Source organism: Spea bombifrons, chromosome 1, assembly GCF_027358695.1.
Source record: "Spea bombifrons isolate aSpeBom1 chromosome 1, aSpeBom1.2.pri, whole genome shotgun sequence".
Taxonomy (NCBI): domain Eukaryota; kingdom Metazoa; phylum Chordata; class Amphibia; order Anura; family Pelobatidae; genus Spea; species Spea bombifrons.
In genome coordinates this window covers 80,910,109-80,933,820 of record NC_071087.1, presented here as the reverse complement: position 1 = coordinate 80,933,820, position 23,712 = coordinate 80,910,109, and the positions used below count along the sequence as shown (strand labels likewise).

General features: G+C 41.5%; 1 protein-coding gene across 1 annotated transcript; it reads right to left on the bottom strand.

Annotated features, from left to right (window-relative positions):
• Nucleotides 1–254: 254 nt before the first annotated feature.
• PLPP2 (phospholipid phosphatase 2) lies at nt 255–14,474 on the bottom strand. Its single transcript, XM_053465500.1, has 7 exons — nt 14,343–14,474; nt 4,366–4,517; nt 3,430–3,704; nt 2,989–3,046; nt 2,208–2,384; nt 354–1,904; nt 255–303 (listed from the first exon to the last, which is right to left on the bottom strand). Exons 1-6 carry the CDS (start codon nt 14,398–14,400, stop codon nt 1,773–1,775), a joined length of 852 nt encoding a protein of 283 aa, XP_053321475.1. The 5' UTR covers nt 14,401–14,474; the 3' UTR covers nt 255–303; nt 354–1,772.
• Between the last annotated feature and the right edge of the window lie 9,238 nt (nt 14,475–23,712).

The following is a 23,712-nucleotide window of genomic DNA, read 5'->3' as shown; positions in this document are numbered from 1 at the left end:
GAGGATTGTACTAGAGGGGGAGACAGGTGGACATTATTGCCCCTGGGCAGCGCTGTTAGAGTTACGGATGTGCTGTAACAAGAACCTGCGACTCAAGGTGGGAAGCATTCCTGTTAGACAGCAGCCCCTCCCAAAACAAACTGCACAGTATGGCAACGCTGGCAAATAGCTCTTTTGAACTTTGTGCATGCTGACGCTACACAGCTTAGTACTCGCATTGTGACACATTCACACATGACACAAAGCCAAGAGTCTTGAATATGACTGGATGCTGGATCCCTTTAATACATGTTATCTCTCAACCTGTCTCTATATACATATCTATCACCATTTTTGCATGATATAGAGGAAACCACTTCAAAGAAAGTTCAAACATGGTAATCAAAGGGGCATCTTTGACAAACTGCCTTGTGGTAACATTTCTGTTACGTATGCCCCTTTGCTACCTTACTCTCACCTTCTTGCAAAAAAATCACGTGCTCAGCGATTGCGACAGCTGAAAGTGTGGAAGGCTTTATTTTAACCCCCAACACCACTGCTTTTATTACATATTATACAATAAAAAAAGCATTAATTACAAAAGGACACAATCTGTCAGTATGTCCCGAGTCTGCGCATGCAGCATTAGCTCTTTACGGAGGTGGTTCCCTGCTGGATCCCAAAGGGTTAACTCATCCATGCACTAAAAATGTGATATTGTAAAGAGTGAAAGTGGGAAGATTTTATTATTAAACCTTTAAATCTCCTAAAAACCACCCTCTTTCTGATCACTGTCCAGTGCATGTTTAGAATAAGGACTGCAATTGGTGCAAAAGGGTACAACTGAAAAAAAAAGAGGATGGCCTAGAAGTTGTGGAAGAAGTGGAAACATAGTGTTACATTACATAATTATACATTATAATAAAACCAGAGAAATAAATGTGGCAGATAGACTAATGTACTGGAAAAGTTAACCCCATGACCACCTGAGTTGGCTGGGGATTGTGTCTTGTTTTTTCTGCACACATAGACTCGGGGTGTTATACACAGTAAAACCCAATAAACGAATATACTATGTACAAGGAGTGTCCTGGGGGACTTTAGCATTTGGCCTCTCCCATTAAAGCACTTTCCCAAACTTGCACGAACCTTTGCAAAGTTGAGAGGAAAACAGAAGTGGTTAAGAAGCAAGGTGGAGACGCAGACAAGTAAACAGCACAGACAAGTTATCAACATGACGGATAATCAGGCAGCCTTTGCTCTCCAACCTTCACGCCGAGTGAAAACATAGGGTGGTGCTCTGCCCAGTAGGATTTTAGAGATACAATGGAGGCATTGCTTTTTTTGCCCTACGCTTTCACCCAAACAATGCCAACCACAGACAAATGGGTCATCAAGACCCAGACACACAATATCAGTCTGGCACACGCATACAAAGAACGGCTTACACTCAAACAATACCGAATTATCACACACAGACCTACACAAAAATTATCCTTGACATAAACATGCAGACAGCAGGCTCTCGGTACAAAGACAAATACAATTTCATTCTGCCACAAGAAATAAAAAGGAATTACTTTGGTTTTGTGCTTTAAAAAAAGAAAAAATACATCACAATATATTCTGAAAATCCAGACAGGTCTCAACCAGTGGAAACCCTTCTGTTTAGTCCATGAGCCTACTGGAAAGGCTTGTGTGCAAAGATTGTTCTTTCCAGTTAGGAGTACCCCAAAGAAGTGGTTGGTTTAGATCCTAGGGGCATTTAAAAGATGGGCGGGGAGTTGATTAAGTCAGGTTGCTCCCAGATATCCAAAGTGATTTTGGTCAGATTCACAAAGTTGGAGGCTTGGTTTGCTCTCAAGAGGGTCTTTGGTACAAGGAAGGGGAGGTCTAACCTTGAAGAAATCTGAGACGTAACGAACCTAGGGAGGAGAAACACAAATTAGATTATCGGTCTAGAGATGAAAAGGAAGAAGCGAGCCCCAAATTGCTGCAGTCTGTTGATAAGGATAAGGATAAATGAAAATGCAGTGATCCCTTCTATAAAGCTCCAACACAGAGGAGAATATTGGTGAAAAGACTTACAGGCGACCATACAATGTTACTACAGGATATAAATAAGAGGAGAAGGGTGTGAAGAAAACACGTGTTTCTTTTTATAACAGAGTTAACAATGAGGGGATGGAGAGGAATAGCATGCAAGCATGTAGAGTTGCCAGACTTACAGTGAAGGCAGCCACAATAGCTCCTTGCAGCAAACCCACGAGAACGTCACTCCAGTGGTGCTTGTAATCCGATACACGTGTGTAGCCAACATACAGGGCGAAGGAAAGGAGGAAAAACTGCACTGTGGGCCTGAGGAGACGGGCCCACTTTCCACAAAGCCGGGCCTGTACATACAGCTGAAAGACAGAGGCAGGTTATTAAGTAATGATAACAATTAAAAATGGAATGGGGAAAGGAGCGAGTGGAAATCCGGGGAAGCAATTTCAAAGATGAGAACCATTAATGAAATACATGTTGTTCCTGCAGCAGAGCATTTTGTTAAGATTGTAAACACATGTAAAAGCTTCCATTTTCTGAGGTACATAAATATTTGAATGTGATTGTTTTAATTTGTACTCGTAATAGCAATTAATGAAAAAAAAAAATCATAAAAAATTGTGGTTTGTGGTAATACCTTTTTAATGGACTAACAGTGAATTTTTAGAACTCTCAAAAGGATTGTCCTTAAAGCGAAATGTTAGTCCAATAAAAAAAGGGGTATTACTGCAAACCGCAGTACTGTTTATTGTACTAGTTAACTGGGTTAACATGGCAATCTTCAACAACACAATAGGTAGCAAGAAAGAAAAAGTGCTCCAGGAACTTTTCAGTCTAACCTTAATTTCCTTCAGGACAATAAAACATATCCTTATCCATATTTTAAAAGTTAAGGAAAATATTCTGGTAGAACCACAAATGTAGAAGGACTGGATGGAGAGTGAGAAGAAATGGGATACTCACAGACAAGAACAGCATGCAATACATTCCAAACGATGAGTGCCCGGAGTAGAAGGACAGCCTGGAATACAAAACAAGTTCCAGAGGTGAATCTAGGGAGTCTTTTTTTTTTTTTTTAAAACAAGTCAATTCAGATGAAAAGGCCCTATACATACTACAGAACCTCTCAAATTTAAAGAGCTGCTCCCAAATGAAAGGGAGCATTTATTACTATTTTAATTAATCTTTATTTAATGTCTATGTATCGGCTTAGAAAGATAATTTTTATTAAAGTACAGTTCAATAAAAACTAGGGTCCTGTAGGCTCCATCCTGCACACTTATCTCTTAGGGGTGTTATCTGCAATCTACATAATCACTGCAGCTCATATAAGGCACTCAAAACATTAGTCTGCATTTAAGCCACACCCCAAAGAGTACAAACTGCTGTGACTGAGAACCTTACCTTGACTCCGTTACGTTGGCATGGCTCCCACGGCAGACAAACTCTGTCACGTAACCGGAGCAGTTAATGGTTGACCAATCAGGATTGCAGACTGCCAGGAAGTTGGGTCTGGGTCGCCCGATCATGTATTTGGCCAGTTCAGTAAGAGATTGGCTGACTGAGGCTCCAAATAAGAAGGTGCCCACCACTTTGTACAGTGCAGCAACATAGTTATTACATTCTGAACGAGAGTACAGTCGTTTAGAAAAAACCATATACATTTCTCCTGAAGTGATCTGTGAAAATAGCATATGGAAGGAGAAAATGTTGTAACACTACATCACATACCATAAGTTATCATTAAACAGAATACTTTGCCAAAATGCATTAAAAGGAAAGGTATCTGGGAACACTGAACAGTCCTTTTACGGAGTTTTATGGAGGAAAGATGAGGAGTTTGGGTTTATGATGCTCTTGTAATGACGGACAGTATTTAAAAGATGCAATTCAGGCACAAAGTGCTAAATGTGGAGCAATCACATTGGAAACTTTGCCCCAGAATTCATCTTTGTCAACACGGTCCATGGTCTGTGCCGTTGACCCCTGCATCAAAGACTCTTCCAGTACAGATAAGTTGCAAAATATATTAGGACAATATATTTAAGAAAAATAGTTCTAAAACATTTTAAAAAAGTGTAATGGAAAAGACTATTTGCACATTATTATTGCCATGTATTTAACTATAATGAATGAACAAGAACTGGATCATTATCATTATTAATGAATTTGTGGCCCAGGAGCTAAAAACTACAAGGCAAGCATTTCCCTTGTGTGGAAGCATTCTTGCGTTACCTTAATGTCACACATCATATAAAACAAATTTAAAAAAACATTGCAAAGTCCCAAATAGTCCTAAGAGTAGCTCTTGTGTTTCAGAACCACCGTAATTATACTTACTATAACAACTGTGCAAGAAATGGTGACGGCAGCCATTAGCCCATTAGTAATCGTGTCTTCCCGATATGGATATTTGATTGATTCATCATCGCAATAGAATCCTCGTTTGTATGGAGAGTTTACCAGTGTGATAATAATAAACGGCAATGATGCTGCAAAACAAAAAAAAAGAAACCAGAATGAGACCAGAATTACACCAAAGCACTGAAAGAGAGATGTTCAAACGTGTCAACATGACAAAGTACAGGGGTGGACAGAAGTATTTTATTACATCTAAACGCTCTGATTGCAGAGCCAACCATAATAAAGTTACAAGTCATGGCTTCTCATCTTTCAGGGTGCAGATACCTTTTGGAGAAAAAAAATAAGCAGCGCAACAAGTAACATCGCTAGCATAGGAAGATTCTTCACTGGTAGTGAAACATGTTGGATGTGTGACAAATGTGTGTGGATTCCGTTTCTGTAAAGAGCAAGAGGCAAGCTGATGGCTCATGTACTTAGCTGATCCACTACAAATTATGTCATAGCCTGTTTACTCAAAAAGAGAGGTTGGAATGCAGCACTCAGCAGTGAAATGGTGCACGAGCCAGGGCACCACCAAGTCCCTCAATAATTCCAAAGCTATTCTTTGTTTTGGAATAGCCTGTTTACTGGGAAATCCATGGCATCCAACCCCTTTCACATGGAGAATGTTTTTATGTTTTGTTTCGAAAGTGCTCAGACGTTGCGGCGAAAATAGGTTGTTTACAGTAGGAACAAAAAAAGATGTGTAATTCACATGGCGTGCTATCAGATTCAATTGATGCCTTTGAATATGGGCTAGATGTTTTTTTTTTTTAATACAGTAGTACAGGGCTTGACAAATTTGTTGGGAATCTAGGCGCCAGGTAAAAAAGTTAGGAGCCAGGATTTTTTTAAACTAACAGTTGGTCAGGAGTGATCTGATCATCATCAGCCCACTTACTAAATTCACAGCATATGACCTGGAAGCACCTGGGACTTTCAGGTCAGTGCTGTTTTTTTTTTAAATTATTATTATTATTTTTAACCCTTTCAATGCTGATGTTCCATTGGAGCACAGCATTGACTAATATTTAGTCCCCACAAGCTTGTGGGGACAAATGTTAACCCCTGCAATGCCACGAATGTGTCATACACAATTGTGGCATTGAAGGGGTTAACGCTGCACTGTCGCTCTCATGGAGCGATCAGGCAGCAGGGGGGTGTTGGGGCTGCTCTCCACACTCACGTGGAGACCAAAGAACCCTCTCCCCTGTCCCTGAAGCTGCCTCTGGCAGCTGGGAAGCTATAGACCAGCCATTGCAGTCTCTGATGACTGCTGTAGGCTTCCATGCCTACAGGAATCAGCAAAGGGCTTGTGGGGGCTCGTTTTTGCTGTTGCTGGTCTTCCAGGCAGACCACCAGCAGCAGAGCCCCTTACAAAACGGGAATTAACCCCTAAATGCCGCGATCGCGGCACTGAAGGGGTTAACGCTGCACTGTCGCTCTCATGGAGCGATCAGGCAGCAGGGGGGGTGTTGTGTCAGGTCCCCACACTTGTGTGGGGGCCCAATCAACACACAACCTCCTTCCCTGAAGCTGCCTGTGGCAGCTGAAACCGCGATTGCTGGTTTTGCAGCAACCACGTTTTCAGCCTACAGGCTCACTCCGTGGGAGTGATCTCAGGCTCGGGCTCGGAGTGGCTGTGCTGTCTGCCCAGACTCCTGGGCAGGCAGCAGCAGCGCCCCCGTGTGGTGACTCAGCCTCTTACATCCACATTTTTTTCTGGATGTAAGAGGCTGACAAAACCTAGGCGCCAGGACAAAATTCTCTGTCGCCATGGTGACCTGGCGCCTGGGATTTGTCGAGCCCTGCAGTAGTATACAGGGATATACCAGGACTTGATCACAACTTGTTGATCTAGTGAAAATTCTAAGTGAAGTTCCTATTTTATGCAAAATTGCTTCAATACCTTCTACTGGATAAACAGCAGGACTGAATGTCATGGTTTACATCCTACCACACATAGTTAATGTACTATGTTGGACGTTACGTTATTATTCTTTACTCATATAGATGTTTACTTGATTCACAATTTTAAGGGAATGCTTAGTTATCATGTGACCCAAAAGCAGCCACTAATAAAGACTTATAAACTGGGGTTTATGTGCTAAAGAGAGAGGGATGAGGTTTAGACTTTCTTACTTCATTCGTTATGAAGGGCCAATACTAGCAAGGTTACTAGCAAGAAGGACCAAGCTGGCCTTGTATGTGTAATGGGTGATGAAACTTCAAAGAAATCTCACTCATTTAACTATACATTATACAAAACCTGCCAAGCTCATCCCACAGCGAAAGCTCACTGGGGTTAGACCTTCATATTATGTAATAAAGTCAAGGAGTTGGAAGCACAACTATATCAACTTTCTCTTTACTGCAAATTTCCTCTGTTGTTTTAGAAACAGAATTTGACAGCAGATAAGAACCATTTAACCATCTAGCCTGCCTATTTTTTTCCTGCTGTAAAAAACCTCAAACCTTATGTGGTCCTTAGTCTTGCTTTATACTGTAAACCCTCCACACAATAAAGAAAATGATATGACACGCATGTAGAGTCAAACTACGTCACTCATTAAGCAGGGCCGGTCCTGGACCAGACTGCACCCCAGAAGTCCATTTGTTTCCCATACCAGTACATCCCAATGTCTTGTTTTAGACATTTAGCATGCCAATACAGGTATAGATGTGTGTGTGTTCCCCACATGTTGTGAAGGCTTCCACTGCATCCCTTTCAGGTTCCAGACAAATCTGTACACATTGAGGGCAGCTTCTGGAGTGACTCCCGGTACCCCCTTGTCCAAGCACCCCAGGCAGCTGCCTGACTCACCTGGTACCAAGACTGGTCTTGCTGCTCAGACCCAGTAGAGATCAACGCTTCAGCCTGCATTTAGCAGGTGCACCTACCTACTCTGCAAACTACGTTCCCTACTGAAGTCTATTGGTACTTAGCACAGCAGCGTTAGGCAAAGATATTAGTTAGTAAAACAGGCCATAGGAGGTTGGCCTCTGTTATTGCTTTGACGTTAGAGGGTCAACTGTATTAAAGGGTATACAAAAATTAAGTTAACCGGTTTTTAAACTTTAAGAAGCAAAATGCATACACACAACCTGCCTGAAATATTCGCAGTGGCTACGTTCACAAGCAAAGAAAAGAAAGACATTTAGAAGGGCAGTTCCTTAAACAAAATCAGGAGCAGGATGAATTGGGCTACAAAACAGTTAATGTATGCTAAGGGTGCAGCGCTTGGATTACTGGGCAGGTCTCCTCTTTCTCCTCCTTTGCCTACCTGGTCAGGCTGGTTTTGCACATGGCAAGAACCTCATGCAGCTTTGTCTTCTCTAGATACCATTATGTTAGAAAACACACGACTCTCCTCCGGGCAAGTAACTACAATATAATTGCTTTGTTTTGCATTGAGGGCTGTTGATGTAAAGGGTTAAGGTTACGTATTTGCAAATGTTGTCTCAGCAAGGACAAAGGTAGCTTCCTAGTTATTATTTGGCCTATTACAGAAATCGAATAAGGTGTGAAATGAAAGGAGAACATATCCATTGCATGTATTCACTGAACATTTCAACTCCTTAAATTTACCATGCAGCAAAAGGTGCCATCCAGAGGAGCTGGAATCATTTTCTGCAGCATTAAAGTCATGCTAGTTATTTTCTTGACCGGACTGTTGCTTAAAACGAATCAGAGGTGGGTGTAGGAAAGATGTCACTGCCCAATGGTGCAGCAAATAGTTGGGACACGGGAAGGGCTACCCAGGGGTTTTACTGAGCCAAAAATATATATCATATACAAATGAGATTTCACAAAATTCAGGCAACTAAGAATTGCACCCTGCCACCTAGCTTTTCACCAACTGGATACATGAACTGGCTCTGTGCAGTGTTGGCCTTTGCCTAATCCACACCGGAGGCCGGAACTCAGCAGAGTCACATGATGCAATGTCACATGACCCCACAGTAATTCGACAGCTCCTACATTTTTTTTGTGCATACCACTAAACTGAGCATGTACATGTATAGAAGAAATTAATATGAAGTATGTCAATTTTATTTCTTACAGTTTATTATTTTGTATAATCAAATACTGACTCCTCCACGGTTTCCTATACCAAAGCAGGACTTTATTTTGAGGCTAAGACCCTCAAAGCATTTCCAGAGGAATGGTCAAGAAGAAGCACTTGGCTTTACCACTTGCAAATTGAACCAATGGCAGTGCTTAACTACATGCTCCTATTGCGTCCTTTGCACACATGCATGGACAGGTACCTAGCATTGCATTACAAACATTGTGTAATTATAAATGTATATTTATGTAACCATAAGTGTTCATTATAATTACTAATAGTTTTAGAGTGTGCTCACAATCTGTGTTTTAAATAGGAAATACGGCGAGATGAGAGGATCTAGAGAATGGGAAGACTGGTTTTCACTCCAGAAAACTCCTTTCCTGTGTTTGTAGCTGGAATGGAAAGACGTCATTTGGGAGTCTCTCTGGGCTAATAATGGGCGTAGTAAGAAGATAAGGGCGCTACAGCAGGGAAACTTATTACTTCGGTTAAAAAAAAAAAGCGTTTGAAAAATAGGAGTGTAAAAGGGTGTTATTAAAGGAAACTGATCTAAAAATAATATGCTATAAACAAAATGAGAAAACACTCCCATTATGTTAATTGTCCACTTCTATTCTCTGTAAGCTTGTATCCTCCTTACCTACTCAGCTCCCAGGAAGAAAGCACCAGAGCTTATGAATGCCGGTAAGACAGGTGCGGTGGTTATTTTCTAAATACAAAGCCTTCCTCCATATTGCCAGAACGTGAGGGCGTTTTAAGTCTTGCAGCCAACCTCAACGCAGACTGAATTTCATGTAGAGGTCATGATGGCACTGTCTATGTTAACTTTCAACTGCTCTCATTCGAGGGGTTACATGTATTTGACTGTTTAAGATCTCTAATTTGTGCACAAGTCCCAAAACCTGGACACCCTGGTTGCTGGGCTCTGGAATGCCCCTCTAAAGAGACCAAGATAAAGCTGTCAAAGCCATTCTTCAATTTTACAGCTCCAGAAGAGGGGAAAAAAAAAAAAAAAGAATTCCATTATGTTACACGATGAAAAAGAAGATGTATTTCTTTTTACAAAAGGTCTCATTATATCATCCCCGTGTCTGTAAAATACAATAAATATTCTGGCCAAAATTATATTATATCAAACATGTTTTACGGTTAATGCCACAAAATGCAGAAGAAACAAATTAAGATGCGTCCCATAAAATAGAAGGTTCAAGTTAGGCCATAGTGTTAAATTAGCAGTTATTGTTGCTTTAAAAACATTCACAAGTTTGCAATCTACTACACTTCAGTAAGCCAATCAATCACTTCATCATTAACAAAGTTGCTGTTTTTCCACCTCCCCATGACTAATGGTATGATCCTGTACCCTAACTGACTGATTCATGATGGTACAATATAAGCAAAGGAAATATGATGCCAGTCCTGAATAGCATGCAAAGTGAAGAGCCAATGGCATCAGCTGCAAGAAAATGATGGCTGTAAATGTGGACCACTTCAATAACACAAACCTGATGTAAAGTAATACAATTTGAGGATTTGTCATAGCAACCAGTGGAATGTTGCTTCTGATAGCTCCACTTTTTTGGAGGGTCATAAAACAGCTCATTATATATCACCACCAATGTGTATTCAGGAAACATCCTTTAAGTGTCTTTATAAGTTTTGTCTTGTTAATGCACAGCACTAGCATGCATTGTCCTACACATAAGAGACCAGAGGAGCATAGTCTATTGTGACCATTTGTTTAAATAGTAATACCCCCCCAATATTTTTGAAAACCTTTTTTTAGGGTACTAGTAATAAAACAGGGGTTCCTCTTTATATGCTGACATTAGCTGTAGTTGTAAACTAGTAAACAGCTCACAGTGAACACATGCTTTTGTTTCATTGGTGACAAAGTCCTGTCTCACTAAATTGTTCCTTAAAGAGAGATAACAAATGCGCAAAAAGCCACTAATACGTAACCTGAAAAGATATGAACATTGTTTTGCTATATAATAAATATATATATCATGCATGTACGCCTACACACCACCATGCACACAGGATAGGGCCGACACACCTGGGTGAAGTGGCCAGGATCCTGCAGATCAGGTTTCTCAACATGAGGTCCTGAATCCTTTTAACGCTGTATCTTCAGCATATTTAGGGGAACAAAACAAGGGAGGAAACCAGGAGGTGGAGAAAGTGTGCCTGTGCTAGGCACCACGGCATAGCTTATTGTATGTAACTGGCTTTGTGAACATTGTTATGCAATAACTGTAGCTTATTTGATGGCAGATGAATGTAAGATACATGCAAAGCGAATAACTAGCACCGGCTACTGGAGAGCTTATGTTGTATTTAAGAGCGCTCAGACTGTACCTACTGCATGCATGGAGTGCGCACAATGTTCCATGTGTCTAAAGATGTCTTTAGTGCATGGCACTGGGCACAAACCATGCCTTACTTGCAGTTTCTGATCCTAAGGACCTCAGAGTCACCAGGCCCAGTCCTTAAGCCCTACCCAAAAGGTGCACTCAAGAGTATATTCTCACAAATGCCCAGGCTGCCTCTGAATCGAAGCAGATGGGGCTGTCAGAAAGACAGAGTGACTGGTTGAACTGGTTATGTTTATGGATGAATGTACTGAAAACCGGAAATTCTGGGTGTCTTAAGAGGAGTTGGGGGTCAACAACTGCAGGCCAATAATATCTATTAAACAAGCATAGGCAGGTAAACAGTCTGCAAAGTACAAAACTGCCTACAATCTTATACGTACAAGACAATGCAAGCTTAACCAAGAGGTACATAGGCCGATGTTACTGTACCAAATGCACAGCGTTACCATTCTTTTGTTACAAAAAAGTAAACTAGGATTTATCAACTCAAAGCCAGAGAGTACAGATGAGAAAATGTCTTTTGAGACAGAGGAAAGCGGGGGTTAATCTGACAGAACAGCCTCCTGATCCATTTACTTCCGCTAATTGAATTAGTGGGTGAATCTGATTAAGCCCCTGTGGAGAAAGGGGAAGGGCAGGTACATTAGCTATGCAGCATCAATGTTGAGACCAGGTAGATAAAATGCTTTAACCCTTATATACCCAGTCTATTTTCTATTACACAGTATATACCATCTAGGGATAGCATGGGAAGCGTGCTGAAAACAACAGGCTAGAAATACAAAAAAATAATAATGGTGATTTTGTCACTGTGTATTAACTCTGCTATCTGCCCTGCTGCCTGTGAAATACTTCCATCATTGGAGTTCTGATGGGGTGTGCCATAATTGCAGCCATGTAATTGTGAGTATGGTATTGTCCGTCCAAACCATGTAATATGCATACTACAATTAGCTTAAAAATACAAGATGGTCTTAAGTAGCAAAGCATAATAAACACCAACTTAGAAATAATGTGTACTGAAAAAATTATATTTTTATTTAAATGGAAAAATCCCACAGAAAGACCCCCATCTCATTGAGCATATGACATAGTGTAGTATACTGTAATCTAGGCAAGCATTGATAAAAAAAAAAAAACATAAAAAAAAAAAACAAAAAAAACTCATCTTGCTCCAGAAAATTTCCTTTATCTGCAGACCGAGGCTGCAATTGTTCTCAGTCATATTTTTGGGGTGATTGTTCTTGGTCAAACACCACACTGAGTGGATTTTTTTTGGTAATGCTAATGAAGTCTGTTCCTCAATAGACCCAAAAGTCAGAACATCTGGCTGAGCGATTAAGAGTCAGTGTGTTTGTCTATAAACATGTTCGGTAACATGGCCCCATGAGAGCCATATTTTCATCTAATGCATTGTTTTGTTGTATCATTTCGCCTGCCAGGTACACAATGAACCCAGCTCACTGACCAAAAAGTGTGTACAATGCATCGTACAAAGTTCAGCACACCTAATCAGATCATAACATTGACCTCGAATGGATGAGTAAGAGCGCCAGTCTACTTTCCTTAAAAGTGAAATGGAGATTCGTTATTCCTCCATCTCTAAGCGCTAACTTAATACTCTCCATTTAGGTTGTTGCTGGGAAAATGTGAATAGGCTAGTGCTGGGTGTGAGTGTCAAATATTTGATCTAATCCAATGGATTTTCACACTGTCAATACCCCTTCCCCCAGTGTAATCACAGGCAGGTCGGTAAATATCACACTCCTGTGGGGGTAGCCGGGGAGGCAAAGCAACACACACAGCATATGCATATATTCTGCAGTACCCTCTTTTACATGCAAAAATACTGCACAAAGCCACCAGCCCACACTATTTACAACTAAATAACACAGCCCTGCAGTATCTTACCCATATTCATATCACAAGGAATTAACGCATGTGGCTAAGAGAAAGAGTTACCTTCAAACACCAAAACACTGATAAAGTGTTAGGGCTCCATCACATGCAACATACCAGGGTTCCTTGGGCATCAGATTTACATACAACACATCACAATATTTTTACTTGTGTTTGAGTCCCTTTACTATTACGGACTGGCACAGAAGTGACAAATATTCCCTCGTATGGAAAAAAAAGATGGTGTTTCTATGGCGAATTGCAGACCCTTTGCGGGAGCTTTATGGTGGCATCAACAGGGGACATCACAATATTTTATGTAATATATGAAACACTGATATTTACAGTGACTACCCCATTGACTATCAACATATAATGCTGAAGCGGGAAGGCAGAAATTGCCAACTGGTATATATCTGCTGCCATACTGTAAATTGATATCGGTCACTGTAACATCAAAGACGCAAAACTTAATTTTATTTTGTTGGGGTATATTTTAAGCGTCAAACTGTACCCATTTCTCTGATCCATAATCAGTTCATCAAGACTCTATGAATATTTATATCGGTTAATATATATAAAAGCTATACCGTGATCCGTTACGGTAAATAAAAACCAACAGCAACATGGTAAGTGCGAGCGTTCAAGAATACCCATGTAACTTTTTAAAGGGTTTACATGTCTCTATACAGCCGTGACATGTAATGATCACTCAAGACACACATCCAAAATGCGTAGACCAAAATGCATAGAACCAGTATTGTACATATTTGCATACCAAATAGGCAGAGACGGTCAAATTTCATGTGCATATTATCACAGATCATGCATGAGCGTGCACACAGGTATACATTAACATATCCTGGGGCTCTAAGGAGCTATGGGGGGTAAGTTATGTCTTGTTATGGAAACAGACCTATCTATGGACCCAATTAGTAAACAGGGGGGGTCATCATGATAGGGCAACGAGTGGGGGATACAGTAAATGATGGGTGTTAGAAAGGAAACTGACAAAGGAAAACGACCATAGAGAAGTACAGCAAAGGAAGGGGGTGATTGAGGGCAACACAGGGGAAAAACTAGCACACAAAGAAATATAAAAATAGGTAGAGTACAGGAGTCTGGGAGGATTGGCCCCAGGAAGATAAGGAAATGGACAAGGGCAGGTAATGGGCAGGTAAAATCACGGGGTGAGCAGGAGTGGCAAAAGATGAAGTGCACCACAAGAGGGGGCAACAGGCAGTGAGCTCGGGTATTAACGAACATCTGGGAAGAGGGCAGCAAAGGGTGCCTGAAGTAGTGGGAGATGGGTGGGCAGTAGTGGGGACCAAGAGGGAGTATATGACGGGATCCAGGTTGGGAGAGCGGCTGGTACTGTTCGCAGCTGGAGCGAAGGGGTGGTCTGGGGGTGAAGTACAGAGGTAGTTTACAAAGTACCCCGAACAGTAGAAGATGCAGACGCTGAGAGCAAAGTTAGTAGCGTAGTCTTCGATACTGCGAGCAACACCTAAAACAAACGTGTACCGGGGCCTAGCACCCCCGAAAGTTGGAGTGGTATACTCACCGATACACACGCATAGCACGTCCAGCAGCACATACACATTCCTCCGGCCGGGCAACATCTTTCCCCAGCCCGCTCCGGTCCGTGCTCCGGGACCAGACTGACCGTTCCAGCCCCGCCCACCGAGACACCACACGGAACGCCCATCGCGTGACGTCAGGGCTGACCACGCCTTTCATTGTATTAACCTTTTCTGTCCCAACAGTTACACGTCCATTTTTTTTCTCCTTTTCTCACGAAATTCGATCAAGCTACTTTACCAGAGTTTTCCTGGAAGCACACGATTTCTGATTGCAGCCGCTTACTTTCATGTTAAGTAAACACGTTAATATTCCATGTAGGTCATTTTGCTTATCGATGGCCAAAGACAAACCATATAATTTAGCTGTCAACTTGTAATGGCCGCTAGGAACTTGATGGTGTGTGAGCCATCCTAGAGGGATATAAAGGTGAGAAAACATATAAGGACAAGGATTTTTGTTTCCGTGCCTTGTAATACCTGTACAACCATTAAATTGCTTAGAGAGAGATAATTGGATTGGTGGTAGTCTGTGGCAGAGGCAGCATTATCTGATCAAGTATAAATTTCTCTTTCCTTTCGCCATCCACGTTTACCAATCAAAAAGGATTAGAAACGTAAACTAACTTAATGGGGATGAATCATCATGCAGAACTTGATAAGGAACTTAACCCTTTCAGGACTAATGCTATTTTACACAACAGCACCAGAGCAATCTACCCACAAAAAATCGTACAGGGGAGTAACTAGAAACCGCAAGGGCCCCAATGCAAAATCAACCCTGCCCCCTCCCCCGACATGTTCCACAGTACCATCTTTGCCCCCAAACAACTGGTGAGTGCCACCCTTGCACTCAGAAGCTTATCTGTATCATCCTAACCCCCTTAACAGCTTGCATGTGCTGTCTTTTCCCTCAGCTTTTCAGGCTGCTCCCAAGCAGCTTATCTGTGCCATCTTTGGCCCTAAACAGCTGGTCTGTGCCATCATTGCCCACGCACAGCTTGTCTGTACCTTATTTGTACCTTGCCCCCCTACATATGTAAACACAGTTACAAAACTTTAAACATGCTTACACATACACTTATTCATACTAACACAGGCATACATACTCATTCTAACACACTCCCTCTTACACCATATATACATTCATGCTCACAAACACACACTCATGGTAACACACATTCCATCTCACACACATACACTTCTAAAGAAACATTCATGCTCACACGCACTTCTACATAGACTTTCATGCCTACATACTCATCTACATAGACATTCATGCTCACACGCACTTCTACATAGACATTCATGCCTACATACTCATCTACATAGACATTCATGATCACACACACTTATACATGCACACTCATGCTCACATACATACCCCTTCCCTACCGCCCGCACACCTTTACCTCTTCTGCAGCTTATGGTACGGTAACATGAGCCCACTGTGTTCCTTTCTACCCTTTGCCAACATTTTTAAACTGGCTAGAGTAGTCGCAGGGGTCACCCAGGCTCCCTACAGAGACAGGCCCTTGTCTGCAGATACGCCACTGAAATCCTATATTGCTTTTTCGCCACACATGAAAGTGTGTCTAGTGCTTGTGGCCACAAAGTTGTTTTTTTTAATTTTATAATTCTACCAGAAAGGGTACAGGGTTTTTGGAAACACTTTTTTTTAAGAATGGAAAAATACTTATTTTTTGTCACTTTTTAACCAGGGATTTCTCTTGTAATTAGAGGGTATCCTTATAATTGTTAATAATATATAAATAACGTCTTAATATAACATATGCTGCAGCACTCATACAATATAAATATGGGGTCAAATACATAATTTATGTACATTTACACGTACAGATGCAACAGCCGTTGAGGAGCTTTCCATCTAGCCTTATGGCACTTTCCTACACACCTCCTGTCCAGAATGGTTGTCTTATGAGGACCATTGTCTTACAATCTAAATGGAATTCTATGGGTGTTTGAGACAGAAGGAGGAGTGAAATGAGGGAGTAGTAGTTAGGGGTATGTGGTTTCACAATCTAGAAATAAAATTAATAGAGCGATAGTTCTGTGATTTCTAGTGATGCCACTTCTAGAGTTTTTGTGAGGTCAGACACTGATGTTGGACGAGAAGGCTTGGCTTGCAATCTCTGTTCCAGTTCATGCCAAATGTGTTAGATGGGGTTGAGGTCAGGGCTCTGTGCTCATCCAACTATGTCTTTATAGACCTTGTCTTGTGCACAGTTTGGGCATTTTGGACAATGCTGGCTTCGTTGTGGAAGAACTTGACTGGTCTACACAGAGCCCTGACCTCAGCCCCTTCATACACCTTTGGGATGAACTGGAAAGGAGATTCCGAGCAACTACATATGAATGTCTATGTTTTAGAATGCATAAAAGTCCCTGTGACTCCTTGCCAGGCATCCAGACCAATGTACTGTACGTACAGGCCACCACTGCATAGATAGATGATAAAGCAGAAAAACCTTCATGCAGCTCATAAAATATTTATTGAAAGAAACAATAGAAATAACTCGCCCATATACAAGTTAAAGCTAAAACATAGCTTATTAAAATTCGTATGCCTCCTTAAGGTCTCCTCCCTAGAAGATGAATCTGTTGCCATAGCGTGTTTACATAGATCTGCAGTTCAGCTCCACCTTCTCCATGATGAGCTGGCTTCATGCATCAAAGATAAACAGATGGTGTTGCAGGCCCAAGATAACGTACAAAGTAGTATGTCAATACAACACATTAAACAGATATCCCTCTTTTTCAAGTAAACTAGACAGTGTGGAATAGTTATGGGGTCCAGTGTGGCTCCCATCATATGCTAACATCTGCATTGCTGGCTTAGGGTTATGTTATTCATACAGTAATTCTCTGTTCCTAGAACATGTTCTGTCCGGGTCATTAATACATAATGGGATTCTGACAAATGATACTGGTGCAACGTTTAAAGCATTGTCTTATCACCATAGCAACCAGTATAATGTTCTGACTGGCCATTCCAATTGGTTTCTATGGTAATAAGACCACTTTTCAGACCTAAACCCTTGTATGTTTTTGGTAAAGTGGGACAATGATGGACTCAAGATAAAAAAAGGTAAAATTTACAGTGATGAGTAAGCATCATAATGCAAACTTTCTGGGTCCGGCTACCCGGAGAACCTCTTTGCGGAATGTGGATAGGAGGTCCTGCTGACATGGGTGGCGGTCCTGTTGACATCGGTGGGCGGTCCTGCGGATGTCCGTGGGCGGTCCCACTGAGACGCACACTATTTTTAATGAGTGACCTGGAAAAGCAGCGCCCCACCTGCATTCTCCGGGTTAAACCCTGCAGAGTTTCCAGGTAAAAGCAGCAGGAGGTTCCATTCATTGATACATACACTCACAGGCCACTTTATTAGGTACACCTTGCTAGTACTGGGTTGGACCCCTTTTGCCCCTAGAACTGCCTTCACTCTTCGTGGCATCCTTTCTACAAGGTGCTGGTGCTCAGAGATTTTGGTCCATATGGACATGATGGCATCACAAAGTTGCTGTAGATTTGTCAGCTGCATATACATGATGCGAATCTCCCGTTCCACCACATCCCAAAGGATTGGATTGAATTCTGGTGACTGTGGAGGTCATTGGAGTACAGTGAACTTATTGTCACGTCCAAGAAACCAGTTGGAGATGATATGAGCTTTGTGTCATGGTGCATTATCCTGCTGGAAGTAGCCATCAGAAGATGGGTAGACTGTGGTCAGCAACAATACTCAGGTAGGCTGTTGCGTTTAAACAATGCTGAATTGGTACTAAAGGGCCCAAAGTGTACCAAGAAAATGTCCCCCACACCATTACACCACCATCACCAGCCTGAACCATTAATACAAGGCAAGTCTGACCCTGCCATCTGAATGTCCTCACTGGAATCGAGACTCATCAGACCAGGCAACGTTCTTCCAGTCTTCCATAGTCCAATTTTGGTGAGCCTGTGCCAACTGGAGCCTCAGTTTCCTGTTTTTAGCTAACAGGAGTGGCACCCAGTGTGGTCTTCTGCTGCTGTAGCCCATCTGCTTCAAGGTTCGACATGTGCGTTCAGAGATGGTGTTCTGCATGCCTTGGTTGTAATGAGTGGTTATTTGAGTTACTGTTGCCTTTATGTCTACTTGAACAAGTCTGCACATTCTCCCATGACCTTTGACATAAACACTGCATTTTCGGTCAAAAAAATGCCGCTCACTTCAGGCTGTTCAAGCTATTTAAACAGCAAAACTTCACTTCCTACTTGCTCTTGTGTTGTTTCTGGCTGCAAATGCATTCTCCTGTGTTCCTGATTACCAGTGTGCTGTTAGCAAATGTGTGCACACTACTGTATTGTGCTAGTGTGTGGTAGTGTATGTGTGCGTTAGCGTATGGAGTTGAACATGTGTTGGTGTTGGTATTAGGGTACCATGTTAACATAAGTGGGTGTGTCAGGGATGAGCCTTGAGTTAGTGGAGCCTTGGAGAGGAGGAGAGGGACAAAAGGGTGTGTGTTTGTGTATGTGTAACTGAATGGTGTTAAAGTGAGTGTGTGAGTTAGAGCAATCAAGTTCATCAAAACCATGCACTGGCTCCATCTGTAGTAGGGGCATATTTCACACAGGTTTACACCTCTAGGCTACCCATGAAAGAAGTGTGACATCTTTGTCAGGAGGGACCCAAGAAGGACACAACTAAGTTGAAAAGCAGCAATTTTTCTCACAGGACATTGATGTATTTACATTAAGGACTGCCCTTGGCCCGATCTAGGGTAGCACCACTAGCCTTCTCCATGGCCAGTGCCCAGGTACAATAATTTTGCAGATTATAACGGCTGTGCTGAGGCAGCACTGCCTTGATATCGTAAGTAGGCCAGTTGGGGAGATCGAAGATCTCTTGTAACTAGCTCATTGTGCAGGGAGGACTTGATTGCCAGAGAGTGCTATCTACACCCAGGTTTGGACCTGTTGGGATCCGCAGCCGAGACCCAATGGAGCAACTCACCTGAGTACCCGTTAACCACGAATACCAGTTCCAACGCCGCTGCTGCTGCTCCGTATGCTGCCCGCATGGCCAGCTCTGCGCGCCCCACTCCTCTTTATCCATCCCTAAGTGGAGATGGCGGGGAACACATGCCAATGATGTAATGCACGGGGGCGGGGCGTCCTCTGGCGGCAGGTTTAAAAGTATCACTCAGATTGAGTCCTGTTAGAGACCCTTGGCTATTGATTATTGGATTACGATACCTTCTCGGACCCTGACCTTTGGCTTATGTTTATTGGACTACGCTGTCTTCTGTGATCCTGACCTTGGCGATCGTATCTGTCTGTGCATGTAATTGTATGTGTTTGCCTATGTTTGTCTCATTCAGTATTTTTAAAAATGTTTATTTTTAATACATTTATGTGTAAAAACTGACAAACTAAACAAGCCACAACAAAAGGCAAGCCAACATTAGTATTCATAGGTATGATCAAGCCAGACTTTTGGACTTCTGACAATGCTCACCTGTCCACAATATTATTAATGAGGTCTTACCAGTAATGTATAAAATGGTATTAGTAAATGGTTTCCCAAAACTAATACTTCTTAAGATACATTCTAGAATTCCAGGGGCCTTTCATACTGCTTCACTACATTATTCACCTTTAAGTCTTTTTAAAAAATATTTCCCCATTTAGTTGCCATCAAAGCACAGTCTAATATGGTAAGATTAGATTATCACGGCGACTCAAAGTATGCTTTAACAAATACATTTCTATGTAGGGTTTGGGGCAGGAAGCATACATTGGGGTATTACCAACAGCCACAAGCAGACTTTTTGCTGGAGCAAGTGTTGATACATATAGCTCATTAATTTGCAGTGTTTTTTTCCATCAGGGTGTCACATTTTACATGCCTGTGGGAAAAACAAATGGAAAAACTAAAATCACAGCTCCACAAGCATATAATATGAATAGGAGACGTTGGCAGCAGATATGCAGCATTCAGTCCATCTAGTCTATTTTCCTGATATATATATATATATATACACACAATTTATATATACAGTCGTGTGAAAAAGAAGGTACGCCCTCTTTGAATTCTATGATTTTACACATCAGGACATAACAAGAATCATCTGTTCCTTAGAAGGTCTAAAAGTTAGATAAATACAACCTCAGATGAACAACACATGACATATTACACAGTGTCATGCTTTTTGATAAAAAATAAAGCCAAAATGGAGAAGCCATGTGTGGAAAAACTAAGTACACCCTTTCTGCTTCCATAGGAATTAAGATTCTAAGTACCAGATAGGTGCTGCTAATCCAGTGCCATTGTAGAACCCTGTAATACCATTATACCCAGCAAATATTTTGAGCTCCTAGATAAAGGGGGCAGTGAGCTTTTGAACCCTTTCCTTGAGGGCTGGGGAGGAATTTTGTTATTCTTTTAACTATACACCGATCCGCCATAACATTATGAGCACTGACAAGTGAAGTGAATAATACTGATAATCTTGTTATCATGGCACCTGCCTATATTAGGCAGCAAGTGAGCATTTTGTCCTCAAAGTGTATGTGTTAGAAGCAGGAAAACTGGGTAAGAGTAAGTGGGTAAGTGGGTAAGAGTGATGGCTAGAGGACTGGGTCAGAGCGTCTCCAAAATTGCAGCTCTTGTCGGTGTTCCTGGACTGCAGTGGTCAGTGGTCAAAAGTGGTCCATGGAAGGAAAAGCAGTAAACCCGCAACAGTGTCATGGGCGACCAAGGACCATTGATACATGTGCAGGGCGAAGGCTGGCCCTTGGGGTGAAATCCAACAGACAAGCTACTGTAGCATAGGTTACACGATAGCTCAGGAACAGGACTCAGCCCCAATCAGTACCACACTTCAACCTCCTCTTTGCTGTCTAATAACCTGATGATACCTGGGAACTTCAGCAAGCAGGATACACGGAGCTCTCCCTCTTCTGTGGGCATGGTTTTGTGAGGAGGTGTGGCTAGACCTAAATTCCATTAAATGGGTGGGAAATGTGGGGAGAGTTGTGCAGGGGGTGCGTATGCCTCAGAGAACTAGGAGAGTAACTTGGAGACCTAAGGAACCAACTCTTCATTAGGAGACCCAGGCATGCTGATGTTGTCTTAAGGTGGAAAGTGGCAACTTCCATTGGTCCTTCCAGGCAAAAATATGGCACCAGTCAAATTTTTATGAAAAGTTTTTTGAGGCAAGATCTTTCAGAAAGCGCCACATCACAAACCAACTGAAAAGGTAGCTGTTGTGCTAAGCTAGGAAGTGGTTGGAACTAGTAACGTGGATGACTTTTTGGGGGCTTTGGGTTCCATGTTTCTAAGTGTGGGGTGCCATGCAGTGCTTTTTTGCAGGAACGTGCAGCCAGTTGACCTTTGATTCCAGAGGCCCTGACTTTGCTCATGCTGTTTTTAACTGAGAGAGAACGAGCCTACCCAAGTGCAACTCACAGATAAGTAAACACACCTCTGATGTATATATATTGCCTGTATCTATATTATCTCAATATTCTCCACAGCTCCAGTACTTTTGCTAAGTGTGCTAATATAAAGCTTATACTGCGTATTTTTCTTTTAAGGCAAGTTAATGAATTCTGGATTTTCCTCAACAGGTTTTGAATTTTTTTTTTGTGAAAAATATACAGCTTTATTACTTTATCTGGATGTGTATAGCTGTATTTTGGACCCTTTCCAAACACGTGTCCAGTTGTAAAGAGTACTTCTGAACAATATCAACTGGGAATCCATAAGACTAGTTTTTAATTTGCCTTTATCCAAATATATATATATCTGAATTTATTATCACACTATTAATATTTGATACAGATGACAAATTTGTGGCGATTTTTGTCACCAAAGACTGCACCACTATAAATAAAGTGATCTTAATTACTATTTACAGTTTGGCACACATATAAGCAATATGCTCTGTTGTACCTGTTGATACTGGATCGCATCAACTTAATTTGAGTAAATCTATAATGTAATAATAATAATAATAATAATAATTTATCCAATGTTTAAAAGGGACAACATGTTGTATATGATCTTGGACTTGATGTGGGTTCAAAAAGTGAAATGTGGTGAAGTTTGTTGCACTTGCACTTTTCATTATATATTTCAGTTATGTAATGGATATTTGCATTGTTCTTAAAATATAAATACTGTATTTGTACACCTATAAAATACATATGAAGAAAATTCACATAATACTTTTGATATGGATTATGAAGGCCTAACGGAGACTAAGTTGTTGCTCTTGCACTTTATAGATTTTATCTATGCAATGATTAACTTAATTGATCTTAATCAAATGTATTCTCGTTTTCTTTAATTATAAATTCATCTTTTTTTCTCGACTGCTCCCAAACAACAAAGGCACACATTTGTCCCTTGAGAATTAAGGCTTTTATCTACATGATTAGATTAATCTCTTTACAAGTTTAGATTAGGTTTTTTATTTGTTACGTTAAATGTATCTAAATTAAGCTTTCAGACAACTATGTATGATAATTCTACACTCTGTATAGGAATGAGCAAGAGCAGGGAGATGGATTTTAGGATTTAGATATACATCCATGCTATCACACGCATATTAATTAATTCAGTCATTCACATTGTCAGGAACTGGGTCCATACAGACGACTGTAATGACCCAGAGCGCACAAAGATGGAGTTCAGGAGTTATTGCACAGTAGCGGAGTTGGACAGGGTCTGGTGCAGGGTGCCTGCACTCACCCGGGTGTTGAGCACCTACGGTTGTGCAGCCACATACCAGCGCCCTGACATAGCAGCAGATGGTGTCCAGAACAAAACAATGTGATATCCTGCAGACACCCTGGAGCAGGCATGAAACATAGCACTAGAATCATGTGCAGGGTGCTGCAGGCTTGGAGTAGGGAAGCTAAGCAGAGTAATAGCAGAGACATAGCAAGCAAGGGGAGCAGAGCAAGGAGCATAACAGACAAGGCATACATAAATACAGGACTAGGACTATGTCATAATAATTGGAGATTCCATCATATCATATGGCCATAGTATGTTTAGCCCACCACTACGCTAAAGTACTCCAATATACGGTGGGTCCTAGCACTAAACCCTGCCTACAGAGCTACTAAACAAACTAAACATGATATCTAAACACATATCAGAGACATACCTGTAGACTGCAGACTGAGACAAACATAACAGATGGGGCACACTGTATAAAGGACACAGAGCTGAAGCAAAGAGCAGAACTAGAATCCAGGAATGATGTTCAAGTCAGAACATAAGGAAATCCAGAAATGGACCACAGCAAGACAGGGAAACAAAAGACATGCAGTTCCAC